This window comes from Phoxinus phoxinus (assembly GCF_949152265.1).
Source record: "Phoxinus phoxinus genome assembly, chromosome: 15".
NCBI lineage: Eukaryota > Metazoa > Chordata > Actinopteri > Cypriniformes > Leuciscidae > Phoxinus > Phoxinus phoxinus.
In genome coordinates, this window is record NC_136890.1 from 18,571,239 (window position 1) to 18,586,678 (window position 15,440).

A 15,440-nucleotide genomic window follows, 5' to 3' on the forward strand; every position below is an offset into this window, starting at 1 on the left:
AAAATAATTATTTGTATGCGAGAGAAAGCATTATATTATTAAGACAATATGTTATTAGCAAAATAATTGGGTTTTTTTTGTTATTGTACTGAAGCCAAAACAAAATATTTAAATATTATCTGGAAAATATTTTGACAATCTATCATTTTATCCCAACTTTAAATGTTATATTTATAAACCTGAATTTTCAATTAAATTATTTAAAGCTTTTTAAACCTAATATTGTTTCAAAGCTGTTTTATCAACCATAAAAATAAATTTAGCAATTTTCTGCGGATTCCCTGGAAAGATTTTGGAGCCACCTTGGGTCCCCAAACACCAGTTTAAACATTTTGATTACATTTAAATTAATACAATTTGAGAATTTATCAAATAAAATATGATGCTTTTTAATAATCTCATTATGCCACAGCACAATATAAATTTTGTCTAATGTAAATCTGACTAATTATGCTGCCCTAATGTAAACTCTTGAAAAGACCATTCATTTGACCACGACAAAGTGATAATTCAGATCCATCAAAGCAAATGTGTAATTGCATTTACTATCCCAGAGATGCATTCTCGTGGGATTTAAAGGGCAAAACATCTTATGTACACATTCACAAGTCAGCAATTATGGAATGTGTTCACACAAACATGCATCTCTCAGTCTCCCCTTGAGCACGGGCGCATCGCCAGCGGGCACCCAACTGTGCCAGGCTTAGGAAGAAAAACGTTTACGGGACCGTGAATCCTCCCCTTTCCAGCAGTCCCAAGCAGAGAGTGGGAAAACCGGTTCTGATGGAATGCAAATGAGGAAATTGATATAAACGAGACATTTTTCATCCTCAGGTACTTAACTCATCCAAGCACTGCTGTTCAGATCCGCTTCGTTCGGGCCGTTTTACGAGGCTCTGCCGGGAATAAATGTTTAGTGCCAATTAAGAAATCCCGATCCCTTCACATTGCTGAATGCTGTCAGAGGAGCTGACGCATGTTGAGCGAGATGGAAACGGAAGGTGTGATTGCATTTTGGCAGGGCAGCCATTGTAAGTTGAAATAAGAAAGATTTTCTTTTCTTTTCTGACATGCCAGGCACCAAACGCCACGATGTGCAGAACCAACGGGAGATCTGCTGGTGCGAAAGGCCGCTGCAGGTTGAATAAAGAGCTTCTTTCAAGGTGAGGAGAGTCAGTGGGAGGCAGAATTTTTCTTAACACTGGTCCTTCACAGTCGCCCTAACCCAGGATACCTCGTCCAAAATTGCAACATTTGATGCAGGGATACATTAGGTTAACGCTAGCAGTCCCTGGGTGGCTATTAGCCCGCTAAATCATCACCGCCGCTGTGCCAATGTCCTGCCTTCATTCGCACAGAGCGACTTCTGTTAGGGGTGCTAAAAGAGTTAGTTAAAGCAATATGACCTCAATATTGAAGGAGATTCTATGAACTCGGCAGGAGAAATGTGCAAAACTAATCATTTTCAAAATCGACTCCATTTCTTAGTTCTTAGTTACAGTGAGACTTTTAGCACATTAAAGCATAACGTGCTGTCAGCATGCTCAAAATCTCTCAAAGAAGTTGGATCTCTTAATTCATCTTTTTTAAAAGCACCACAGTTAAAAAATATATATTACAGTACTCAGTTATAAGTATTGCCCAGTCGTCCAGGGCCATTGTGAGGGTTTCATGCCAGTTGATTATGTAAATGTATTTTCATGCCTTTATTTTCAATGCAAACTTAAGTATTTGGGTTTCAGTGGCAATTGGTTGTGACTTCTGATTATTTTAACTTGTTTGCTACTTTAAATAAAAAATAAAATAAAAATTCAGTAATGTTTTGCTATGCATGCCATACTTTTCAAGTTTATGAATTTATTTCATTTGTATCTAGCAGTTCTTGCCAATTTAAGAACACTTCAGAGAAAAAAAAAAGGAGTAAAAAATAAATAAATACTAAAATATACATTTAGATACGCTTACATTTTATAAATGCAAATATAAAATTCTAAATTAAAATGAAAAATGTTTTAACATTTATAATGTTTTGGGGACAGTGGAAATGTTGACATGAGAATTTTATAAATGCAGATATAAAATTATAAATGTACTGTATAATGTTTTGGAGACAGTGAAAATGTTGACATGAAACCAAATCTTACTGTTGAGCCCTGTATTAAAATAAATTATTTAAAAATCATAAAGTAGTTGACCTCACAAATCAATTAGTCGGTAATTGAGATGACAGATGACCATTCTGTAGATAGTGTAAACTCTAATGCAACAAATCTCCTGGTGAAGAATAAAGAATATTGTTGTGCAGAACAACATAGATCAACATTTCTTTACTGGATCATTTAACAGGACAGCTGAGGACTATGTAAATTGTTTCACAAAATTCCAGACAAAAGTCCTGCTTGTGAAGCTCAAGTTGTGTGTTCTGAAATTTTTCATACCATTTGCTGCAACCCCAGAAGAACCTGCTGGAGAAAACTCTTCAGATAATCAAGGTGTCTGCTTGTGTCCAGGAGGGTGGAACATGATGTAGCCTGGCCCCAGCTCAGTGCTTTAGCCATCCAGAACTGCACATCTGTCTCCGAAACAGCAGCCATCCTCTGAAGTCTGCAGACACACACACACACACACAAATAAATGCAATTCCTTGAAAGGCCAGCAGATCTACATATTGGACCATGCAACTTCAAAAGTGTGTTTCTCATTCCAGAAAAAGTAGGAGAGTTAAGTCCATAATAATGATGCCTTTTGTACAGAGTCTGAGATGACAGGGGTTGTAATCAGGAAATGGGGAGTTGAAAATGTGTTACCCAATTGAGGGCTCTTAATTTGTCATCAGCCTGTATTTCATGAGCTGGCCAGTTTGAAAAAAAAAAGGGGGGGGGGGGATAAAAGAGGCAATGGATAGTGCAATAAAGTCTTCATGGACTTTATTTTAAACTTCTAGAACACTCTTAACTCAGCACTGAAGTATTTTTGACAAATAAACAAAACAGAACAAGGCTGAAGCCATGAATGGAGACATATCATCCTCATCTGTGTCCTGCTGGGAGGCGAGGTTCTCACACCGTGACCACGGCGTAACGGGATAGAAAAAGCGCTCAAACAGCTTGTGTGTGCAGGAGCAGGAGTTTGTGGGTAATTGTTGTTCTTAGTCTTAATGACAGGTCTGTGAAAAACACAACAAGGGAGTGTTTTTATGATCTGCTCGTAACGGCGGAGTTGTTTAATGTCTTGCCATCACCCCTGCTGGAAAAATCCCTTGGGTGAGACAATGTAAATATATAATTAGCCTTTCTTTCCTTTTTTTCATCAAACCAAACTATGAACAAACGCTCCTTGTTGACTTGTCATCCCCGCACAGCTTTCACCAGTCCTTCGGGGGACATAGCCGCCTGGCCAATAAACTGCCATGGCCAAGATGGGTGTAATTCCAGCACAGAATACTAGTAGAGCGTTAGCTGAATCTGTGCACGTGTAAATGGTTTGGCCTATATGTTATGCGCTGGAGAGTGTCAACATTGACGTGTACCAACACATACTAATATCCTGACTGTATGCCAAATAGAAAAAAAAGCTTTAGTAAAAAAGTGACTACAAATGTATAATTTGGCTCTTGACATAAGCAACAGTCAAGAGCAAATTATGGGCACCGTTGATGGGCCCCCTATTGACTTCCATAATATGAAAAAAAAAATACAGTCAATACAAGTCAATGGGGTCCATCAACTGTTTGGTTACTGACATTCTTGAAAATATCTTCTTCTGTGTTCAGCAGAAGAAAGAAAGCCATGCAGGTTTGGAACAATTTGAGGGTGAGTAAATAATAACAGGATTTTTTTTTTGGGGGGGGGGGGGGGGGGGTTACTATCCCTTTAAATAAAAAAAAGGGGTACAAGGGGTACTTCATCACTGCCAAAATAGGCTTTCAATAAAACTTGGCAACATATACAGAAGAAAGGTGAACATCGGTTCTACATGACTAAAAAAGACTTTTGTCTTTCCTTTTGCCAAGCAGAAAAACGTAAAACACCCATAATGCACTGGGCATGTACCCATTCAAGACCACTATACCAGTCTGCTAAGGAAACACTTACCAGAGTCAAATACCAACATGCTTTAGTAGGAAATACTTCTTAGCAAACTATTAATCGTATGGAATTGTTTCCGGGCTGCTAGAATTCAAAGAGTAAACATTTAGTGGCCGTGAGTTATTTTCCAGTATGTTGTAGGTAGTGGCTAAATCTTGCAAATAATTGTAAATACACGCGACGAAACCTCTGTGTTTGTAGTTAGCTGGATGACCGCGAAGGCATGAAAACAATGTTTTGGAAAAAACTGAAAGAAATTGCCGTTCTGTCAGTTCTGCCCGAAGCAAAACGGGTAACGTAAAGTAACAAGTAGCCTAAGCTGCCATGGTGTTCCATTTTTACTATAAAGCTTATTCAATAACTAGACATACAATTTTCAGTGATAAACCTACACTTACAATAACTGTTCTATTAATAACCCTCAGTCGATCCGACTGTTTGTGGGTGGGGAAAATGCGGCAGAATAATATGTAGTTTTCACCAGTGGACTTTTGCTGACAACTTAATGTGAATTTCTCTGTCCAGGTAACACAGAGAACAAGTAGGCCTAAACATTGTCCCTTTACATATAGCTACAGGTGAAACTAAAAAAATTTGAATATCGTGCAAAAGTTCATTTATTTCAGTAATTCAACTTAAAAGGTGAAACTAATATATTATATACACTCATTACATGTAAAATGAGATATTTCACGCCTTTATTGGTTATAATTTTGATGATTATGGGTTACAGCTTTGGAAACATTTTCACAATATTCTAATTTTGAATTTGGGGTTTTCATAAAATGTAAATCATAAAAATTGTGACAAATAAAGGCTTGAAATATCTCACTTTGCATGTAATGAGTGTATATAAAATATTAGTTTCATCTTTTAAGTTGAATTACTGAATTTTAAGTTGAATTACTTTTGCGCGATATTCTAATTTTTCGAGTTTCACCTGTCCTGTACTTTCAACACACAAAGCGGGTTGAAAATACGTGAAATTACACTTGAAACGTGTATTTTGGATGTTTTCTGTTCACTAGTCTGAAACATCATGGTATGAAAAGCCAAACGGGGCACAATATCTCAAAATTTACCCGTGAATTAAAAAACTGTTTTGAAGTGAATTGTCTTAATTAGCAGAAAATACTGAGTGCAGCTTTAAATGTAAAGAATTCAAGGAGACATAAACCAGTAGGCTACACAAGACACACAATACACCATAACTGAACATAATGTAATAATTAAATAATAGGCTGCACTATAGCTGGGGTTTATATATGGTTACTGTGAAGTATGTTTATCTTCAAATATATGAGGAGACGATAGCTCGAGTTTTACTAGCCGTTTATTATTCTTTATGACTGCAGAGAATGTGCGCCGTCCTTACGTCGGCACTCACGTATATCCAATAACAGAACATGACAGGTTCACGTGACATCTCCCCCTTTTAGTCTGGGGATTATTACAGCAACAAACAAAACATCTGTTTCTTAGAAACATTCTCAGATATTACCTTTTTAGTATGAAAACACAATATTTTACATATTCTTCTTTTAAGAAACCCAGATATAAAATAAACAGAATATCTCTTATTCTACTTATCAATATTGTTATTTTAAACTTGCCGTTTAAGTAGATATTAACGAAAATACAACTGAACAAGCAATGTAAACAAACTTTCTGCTCAGACCTTTCTCTCTCTCTCTCTCTTCAAAATAACTGGTCTGTCCTCTTTTGTGAACATAGTTAACTAATTTCTTCTGACTAATAAGTCAACTTGATTGCAGGTTTCACAACACGTCCAGAACGCGTTCTCAAAACTCTGGGTGACAACGGTATGCGACTAGTCTCAGAGTTAGTTTGAGTTGGACTTGTGTCGGATGCCATGTTATCCGGTGGGGTGGTGACTTTTGGGGTCTGCATTAGAGAGTCATCCCTTTCATGGTTGACAATCTGTAGATGCCTCCGGTTTCGTCTGGTGGTGTCTCCTTGTGGTGTTTTCACCACAAATGACCGGGGAGTGGAACATGAAGCCTGTATCACTCCGGTCCCTCTCCATATCTTTTCGGAGTCTGTTTTCAGTCGCACTCTGTCTCCGACCCCTATGGCGGGAAGCGGCTTTGCTGAGTATCTCCTGTTGTAGGTGTATTCGTATGCCTGCTTAGCTTTGGCATCTGTCTGCCTGACTGTAGACAGATTTGGCCATGATGGTCTCAACTGTTGGCGTAGCTTGGGAACTGTGGTTCGCAGTCTCCTTCCCATAAGGAGTCTGGCCGGGCTTTCCTTTGTCGGCTCCGTAGCGGTGTCTCTGTAGATCAGGAGAGCTAGCTGGGGGTCTTGTTGCCTAAGGATGCCTTTAGCGGTCCTGACAGCTCGCTCCGCCATCCCGTTAGCTTGGGGATAATATGGGCTTGATGTAGTGTGCTGGATGTCATACTTGGATGTGAAGACCTGGAACTGCCGCGAGGTGAACTGCGGGCCGTTATCCGTTATCAGCTCTTCAGGTATCCCGAACCGTGTAAATATACTCATCAGCTTACTTATAACCACTTCGCTTGTGGTCTGGGTGAGACTCAATACTTCAAGCCATCTTGAATAATAGTCAACAACAACCAGGAAGTTCTTTCCTTTAAACTCGCATAGATCTGCAGCTAGTTTTTGCCAAGGGAGTTCTGGCAAAGGTGTTGTGATGAGTGGTTCACGGCTTTGGCTTGGTTTGTGCTCGTTGCAGTGTGGGCATGAGAAAACTTTCTCTTTTACTGCATGGCTTATCTTTGGCCACCAGATGGCATCGTTGTATCTCTCTCTGGATTTGTTTAGGCCTTGATGCCCATGGTGGATTCTCTCCAGCATCTCTGTTCTCATTGTTTGTGGGATCACAATTTGGTTTCCCTTTTTTACCAAACCATTATGCTCACTAAGACTTCTTCTCTCCCTAAAGTAGTCTAAAGCAGGTCTGACGACGTCCTTTCTGTATCGTGGCCAGCCATACTTAATGTACTGTCTGACTTTTTGCAGGGTTTCATCCTTCTCTGTCTCTGTCTTTATGCGCTCCAGCACTGTATTAGGCCTTTCAAGTTCTTCGATGGCGTCCACGTATGCCTGGATGTCCTCGCTCAGTTTTGTGTCGTCCATTTTTGACTCTGGGTGCCTTGACAACACATCAGGTACTATCAGGTTTTTTCCTGGGATGTACTCAGCGACAGGGTTGAACTTCATTAAGCGGATCAGAAGTCGCTGGCACCTCAGTGGAGTTTTGTCTAGGTCTCTGTGGTTAATGAGTGTCACTAGTGGTTTATGGTCGGTAAGTAATTTGTAGCTTTCCAGACCACACAGATATAGATAGAACTTTTCTGAAGCCCATACACTAGCAAGACACTCCTTTTCTATTTGTGCGTACTTCTTTTCCGCTTCATTTAGTGTACGAGAACAGTAGGCTACTGGTTTGAGTGTACCTCCATGATTCTGCAGCAGTACTCCTCCTAATCCGTAACTGGAAGCGTCTGCTCCTACTACAGTGGGCAAATTTGGATCAAAGTACTGAAGAACAGGTGCAGAGGATATTAGTGTTTTTACTTTCTGGAAGGCTGCATCTTGCTGCGAGTCCCACACCCATGCTACCGCATTCTTTAACAGCTCGTTAAGGGGATGGAGGATTTGTGACAAATTAGGTATGTATCTACCAACATAATTCACCATACCGAGCACTCTTTTTAACTCACTCACATTTGTAGGTGTCTCTAGTGCAGTGATGGCTGACACTCTTTCTGGGCTTGGAGCCACGCCCTCTTGACTGATGACCTGGCCCAGAAAGTGAAGAGAGGCCTGCCTGAACTTACACTTTTGGCGGTTAAGTTTTAAGCCAGATGCACGGATTGTCTCCATCACCTTTCTCAGTCGGCTGTCGTGCTCTTCCAGAGTGGCTCCGAACACGAGTATGTCGTCCATGTAAACTACTGTGCCCTCGTGATCATGCAATAGCTCTTGCATCCTCCTCTGGAATATTTCTGGAGCCGAAGTAATCCCGAATGGGAGCCGTTTAAAACGGTAGCGACCATTTGGTGTTATAAAAGTCGTTAATTTTGAACTTTCTTCATCTAGGGCCATCTGCCAAAATCCACTGGCAGCATCCAGAGTTGTGTACACTTTACTTCCTGCCAGTTTGTGCAAGATGCTGTCTGTGGTCGGCAAGATGAACTTTTCCCTTTTCACGTTCTCATTCAGTTTAGTGAGACCTACACAGATTCTCACTTTTCCGTTCGGCTTTATTACAGGCACCATAGGCGCTACCCACTCTGTAGGCTCCGTCACGCTCTCTATTATGCCATTTTCCTCCATTCGCTTAAGCTCCTCCTCTACTTTAGGTAGTATCGGAATGGGTATGCGGCGAGGGGCTGCGACGCTGTATGGCTTAGCGTTTTCTTTTAGGACTATTTTTATGGGGTTTCCTTTAAGTAGTCCTAATTCCCCAAACACACTGACTTCTCCAATGTGTTGTATTAGACCCAGGCGAACACCGACAGATCTACTCAGTAAATTATCGCAAGTAGACTTTGCCACTATTACTCTAAAGTAAAAGTCTGTTGTTTTTCTCCCTTTTGTTTCTTGTGTTTTAGCTATGAATTGCCCCACATGGACTACTTTTCCTCCTGGACTTTCCAGTTTAGAGGTAACTGGATTAAGTTTCGGCTTGACACGGAGGCTGTTGTATGTTGCCTCATTTATTATCGTCGTGTCAGCCCCAGAATCGATCTTGAAGCTGACTAGTGTTTGGCATATCCTCAGAGTTGTGCGCCATGGTGGCTCTGTATCTGTGATGACTTCATCCACTGTAGCCTCTTTCTTGGTTGTAGTCTCATTAATTGAGCCTAAGAATAAGCTATCAACATCTTCAGTCACTTCTTGTATCATCCTTGTTTTGCATTTGTTCGCAAAGTGACCAATTTTGTGGCATTTATTACATTCTCTGTCTTTAGCTGGGCATTTGTCTTTTGCATGCTGGCGCCCACATCTCCCACAGTTTTTCCTTTCACTTTCTTTTCGTCCCCCTGCTGCCTCATACTGTGTTTTTTTCCACTTACTTTTATAACTTTTAGATTTCACTTCATCAACATGCCCTGATGCACCAGCCTCGCTGTTTTGTTGCTTCACTAGCTCACTGTGCCTGGCCATGTCAACTGCTTTTTTCAGAGTGAGGTCGCTTGTCATTTGCAGCTTCAATGAAAGATCTTTGTCTTTAATCCCTATGACAAGTCTATCTCTTATTTCCTCCTCCTTCTCATGAAAGTCACAGTGGGCTGCGAGTTCATACAAGTGTCTTATGTACTGTTCGACGGACTCACCCCCTTCTTGCGTCCGCGAGTGAAAACGTGCTCTCTCGAAAATCACATTTCTTTTCGGCACGAAGTGCTCGTCAAACAGCTTTAGCACCTGATCAAAATTCTCTTCTTCCTCCTCGTCATCCGGCAAAACAAATGAACTGTACACTTGCTCTGCCTCCGGGCCCATAGAATAAATCAGTGCGCTGACCTGAACATCGGCTGGCTCTTTGTTAAGCTTCGTTGCTATTCGGTACCTGGAGAAGCGTTGTTTCCAGTCGGGCCAATCCTCCGGTTTAGCGAAGTTAAGTTGCTCTGGCGCCGAAAACTTTGCCATTCTGGGCGGCTTTCTCCAGTCAAACAACTTCCTTTAGTCAGCGTGATATGTCGGTTCACTTCTGACACCATGTGAAGTATGTTTATCTTCAAATATATGAGGAGACGATAGCTCGAGTTTTACTAGCCGTTTATTATTCTTTATGACTGCAGAGAATGTGCGCCGTCCTTACGTCGGCACTCACGTATATCCAATAACAGAACATGACAGGTTCACGTGACAGTTACGTTATATCTGGCATGTCATGAGCTTCTTCAAACTTTCCAAAATCCAAACTGAAACTAATCTTGATTTTGAAGAGCTAAGACATTTAGGAAGTATATTTAACTGAGCATACTATATTTTACAAGGTTAATTAAGAGAAGGGTACCATTTTGTATTTATCTTGGTTTTATATTGTACATTATTTCATATTTGTCTGCATTCTTCTCACTGACTACAACATCAGCGCAAGAATCATTTCACTTCAGTCTTCAGAGTACATACACGCCTCCAAACAAATATTACAATAAAGAGTAAAGTCATGAATATTTATAAGGTCACGTAACTTAATTCATATTCATGAGCTAGAAGCAAGGTCATAGTATGATTCGCAAATGCGCATAGTGCTTCTAACAATCATAGATAAAATCACACACAGTCAGACCAAAGGCTTCATTGTAATCTGAATAAACAAAGTAAACCCAGATGTTACCTTTAAAATCAGCAGGGTAAACGTGACGACGGTCTGCGAAGACTTCTGCCGTCGTGTTTGACAGTTCTGCACTCTCACGGCTTCCTTGTTTTGCTCAGGATTTCTGTTGACGTATATGTATTGTCTTACTTTTCCAATAATCTAAGCTAACTGTTTAAAATATTATTAAACGAGATATGGAATTTTTCGCGGCAACAGATGCTGTAAAAATCTTTCTGAACTTCCCTCTCAGACATCTAAACCGGATGTTGTCGTCTGCTATTGGCTGCGCGCCTCTAAAGGGGGAGGGGCAAAGTCGCAACATGAACTGCATATTATTCAGGAAAGTACTGTTTTGTTAAATCGCACAACAAAACACGCTTTCACAATCTCATTATCTGAAGCAACAAATGTGCCAAATGTTTCCACCACATGACTGTCTGATAATATGTATGATGAAAACTACATTTGACACTTTTTGAAATAAAATGAGAAACTGCTTTCCACCTGCTGCTTTTCAGGTCAGTGGTCTTTACTAATATAATATAATAAATATGACACAACTATTAAAATGCTTTATTTTTATTTCACTCTTTGCATATTATTTTAAAAGTAATTTGAATCTTTTATTTTATTTTTATGATTATTTTAATTGTTTAAAACTAAGTATCTGAGATAATATTTAGTAGGCCTAAAATAGCAATATGCAGCAAAAAAATTAATGTTAAAGGCATGGTTAAAAAAATTGCAGAACGTTTTAACATAAAGAAAAATAAAATATCTTGGACATAAAAGCGCGTGAATAAACCCATGAATGTGCTTTCTAAAACTTTAAATGGTATTTGATTACGTCATTATTCGCGCGTTTTTAAATATTTAGTGTTTGCTTGATCCTTCTTCACATTCTCCTGCTGGATAAGTGCAGGACTGTTTTGCAGTTGACCATTAGGTGGCACTGTTTAAAAATTGTTTCAACATCTTTAAAGTAGGCTGCAGAACCTCAGGGTCTAAGATCTCCTGTAAAGTGGTTTAGATAGCCTATAAGATTAATCCTATTAGCCTGTAAACACTTATATTATTACTTAGCTGTTTAAAAAGTTTTATAAACAAGAACGCATTCCAGTTTTGCAGCGTAATTTATTTAAAAACAGGTTGTCAGGACTTTACAGCTCAGTCAAATGGACTGATAATAAAAGAGATGTTCAGACTTCAGAGGCATGATTTGTTGCAGGCTGGACACCAATATGTGTGGTCAGAGCCTATTCAGCATTAAGGTGCGATGCAGGAAAAAACAAGCCTAGTGGTGGCAGGTTATTTATGTATCTATTTTGAGCCTTTAATGGAAACATCTGTTGTCCTGCATGTCTTTGAAGGCATGATGGCTTATCGGGGAGCTGTTCTCAGTCATTTTACTGGGAAAACACTCTGATTTAACATCTCAGATGTCAGGAGTTCTGTCTTTAAAAACAAGGAAATAGGAGGATCTGATAAAGAATAAATGGGATTTAGTGTCAAAATAGCAACAATAGTTGCAAATAATAGTAAAAAAAAAAAAATTATAGGGTTTTTTACCTTTGTTTTCATTATGATAATAGTAATTTGGGATGAATGTGCTTAATTGTCATTCTTGCTGGATCTATTTGTTGGGACACACCACGGACAAAACGAGAAAATTAACAAGACACTGGTGTAACATTAGGGCAAATCAAAGAACATGGCAGCTGATGAACAAAGACATGGGCAACTGAACTGGGAACAGTGCAAAACTAACTCGAACAGGCGTAACAACAGTAAATCATTGTAAGCAATCTGAAGTTTTTAACAGTTTCTTAAAACAGCTTAAAGTGGGAGCATTTCTGAAAGGAAGAACATTCAATAGGGGTAGCAAAAGAGAAAGCTCTCCCCCCATATATTATTTATTTTATTTTATTTATTTGCAAAAAAATATTTGTATTAATTTAATTTAATTTAGATGTATTTAATTTTTATTTCATTTAAATTGTATTTATTTGTTTTATTTCGTTTTTTGTTTTTGACAGGTTTTGTGAGATACACCCCTTAATATAGAGCCATATCTTTGGATTTTTCTGAGTTGCTGCATATGTGTGTACAGTATATGTCGTTTTTTGTAATCATTCTATTTGACTGTTGAACATGTTTGTTGCACAAAAGTCTTCCACGTTTTATTCCCCTAAAAAATTGCCTCCATTGCAAAAGTTAGATGATGTTATGCACACATTTCATTTAGGAGGTGACATGGCCAATCACAACGAGGTACATACTCTGAGCCTCATACAATGGGAAGACTGTTTAAGGTCAGGCAAGAGCAGGATCTGGAGGATCTGGAGTCGACCGCATACCAGCAGCAAGAAGTCAAGAAGTCAGGGGTCTGTGCATGCGGCTGTCCCCCTGGAAGCAAAAACAAATGCACGGAGGTCCGAGGCTATGTGGCTGGTTTTAAAACAGTGATTCCTCAAGGCCACCTCAGCAGATGCAGAGCAGACGAATTACAACAGTTGTTTAAACAGAGGTAATGGTACCACATTTGTGTGTGTGTGTTGGTATGTTACATGTATGTTGTAGAGGGATAGAGAGAAAGACTGTGTGATCTTGCGAAAGGTTGGTGTGAGGCAGAGTCTATAACTTGGGGAATGTGTTTAAAGTGGGCTAGTGGCTCCAGATTAGAGCTCACCACCCCTGTGGTTTTCTACACACACAAACTTGCGTGTGTGTGTGAGCTCGTGCATGTGTGTGTTTTTCTTAGAGTTGGGTGGTGCCTCTGGCTCACTCACCAAATGGAAAGGCTGCACAGAAAAACCTCTATGCACACTACCAAGTCAAACAAATATTTATTGCAATAAATCATTTTAATCATTCATGTGTGAATGCATATAAAATGTTCAACAATAACACAATTACATTGGCCATTTTTCTTGGATTAATTATGTTTATATATTTTAAATCTCAATGCGTCGTTTAAACTGGCCATCGATTCTCTGATAGTGATGCTCTAATTGCAAAGAAGTTGATTTAAAAATGAAATCCCATAAATGTACATGCATTTCTGACTGGACACACACACAGTCACAGAATGTTTATTCTCCCAAAAGTACATTTAGGTCAGTTCGGGCCAGATTCCTTTGGTCATTACATAAAAATACATCTGGTCTGAGCGGAACTTCTTTGGTCATCCAAATAGGAATAAAGAACACACAGAAAAATGTGGTTTAATGCCTGGGCTAGAAACCATGTGTGTTTTTCCCTGAGCTCAAAATGGTCGATCATAAGGTGGGGGAATAAGAGAGTTGTTGAATGTGGGGGGAAAAGGAGCCAATGTGAGAAAATAGCAAGGGCGGAGGGGGCCGAAATGATGGAAGGGGTATTGGCAGAAGGCTGCCATGTCCAGCGCTGAGATCACTAAGTGGGTGGTAGGAGCAGAGCTTCCCCTTGGCCAAATCATGAGAAACACTCATATCTTCCAAGCATTTTGACTGGAGTAGGATGTCAACCGCTGAAGCCTGTCTGCGAGCCAGAGACCGAGAGCTGCACAGATGGTAGTGCTGACAAATTAGTTCAGTTCAGATCCAGACCAGTTTCATTTCTGTACCTGGCAGCGGGTCTCTTAACCACTTCTTGCCCGACGGGGCTGGAATGATCGTTCTTTCCACTTTTTTTCCGCTGAATGTTCTGTTTCCAAGAGAGGTCCCAAATCTGGGTTTGTAGTTTTACATGCGATGCGGTTAAACGTTGAATATATGACCGCCTGTACAAAACGGCAGAGTTCCCTCCAATCTCTTTATTTATATTGAATGAAAATGTGCTGGCTGCCTGCATTACTGCCGCCCACATGAACCAGAATCCAAGCCAGCTGGCTTCGGGCTGGATCCTAACTCACAGAGAACAGAAGCACACAGACAAGGTGTGGCCAGACCAACCTGGCTCTCCTTAGGTTACCATGCTTTGGATAGGAATGGACTTTCTCTGGCCACTACCTTCCCATTGCCCTAATTTCGATCAAGTGCACCATATAGTAACATTTGATTGCATCTAAATTGAGCTGCATGGTGTGAAATGTGCAATAATAAACAAATGAGACTTTGTCTCATAAAAATATAAAATAATAGATTCTACTCACATGTTGCCGGTACTCTGACCGCCCATTCAAAGGAAAGCGATTGCAACCCCTGGGAGTAACGGAAACTTTGTCCCCTTTGGTATTTGTGTCCTTACTGTAAATGAGCCTTAATTCTTTCTCGTATTCCAGTGTCCATCTCGTGTTCTGTTAACATGTAGAGAAAAGTAGCTAATCCATCCCAACGCTGATTTTATTAAAATGTGCCTCGACCAATGAAATCAGTTTGGGGTGGAACTATTTGTGGGCTGACCAATGGAAATCTTGGAGATGGTTAATGAAACCTGTTTGAAAACAATAAAAAAAATTGCACAAAATATACACTTCAAACCTATAAAGAGCCAATTACAGGGCCGTAAACTGAAACTATACGCTCAATTGTCCGTGACTTCCCCTTAAAAACAGCATGTTTTTTTCGCAGTAAACTCAGAACGGTTAAGATTGAAATTTGGACACATGCTGCTGGCCCGAGAATTTTCGGTTTCTGTGGTAGCACCAAATTTCAATCTTAACCGTTCTATTTCATCAGAAACTATCTGAAAACAGGGCTTTAAGTGTAAAATACCGAACTTGTCCTTTAAGAGCAAACATCTTGAGGATTGAAGACAACCAATTGAACCAATCAAATATCCACCCGACTTTAAAGAGCATTAGCATTTAATCCGGTCGACTACAAAACTGCAGCATGCGCTTTTAATAAACAGAACATTGTTGTCCATTGGTGTGGACGCTAATTATCTTTATAGTTATTGTTCTTAGTGTAAATGGGCCTTTACACATGGATGGTTTTCAACTCGTAGAGTGGAATAATTGGTCTTATAAAGTGAGAAAATGATGGTGCGTTCATACCGAACATAAAACTATGCTTGCATAATTAATCAACAAGTTTGTGGTTGGCGTAACT

At 39.7% G+C, this 15,440-nt stretch overlaps 1 protein-coding gene across 2 annotated transcripts in view; it reads right to left on the minus strand.

The window, feature by feature from the left end:
• fancc (FA complementation group C) overlaps positions 1 to 10,702 on the minus strand; it is a 31,596-nt gene extending 20,894 nt beyond the window's left edge. Inside the window, exons 1-2 of one of the 2 annotated variants that reach the window (XM_079637237.1) lie at positions 10,426 to 10,678; positions 2,439 to 2,604 (exon numbers count right to left, since the gene is read on the minus strand). In XM_079637237.1, coding sequence (XP_079493363.1) covers positions 2,439 to 2,594 — 156 coding nt within the window. In that variant the 5' untranslated portion in view covers positions 2,595 to 2,604; positions 10,426 to 10,678. Of the gene's footprint in view, positions 1 to 2,438; positions 2,605 to 10,425 lie in introns of both variants that reach the window. The other variant, XM_079637236.1, reaches the window with a different exon arrangement.
• Between the last annotated feature and the right edge of the window lie 4,738 nt (positions 10,703 to 15,440).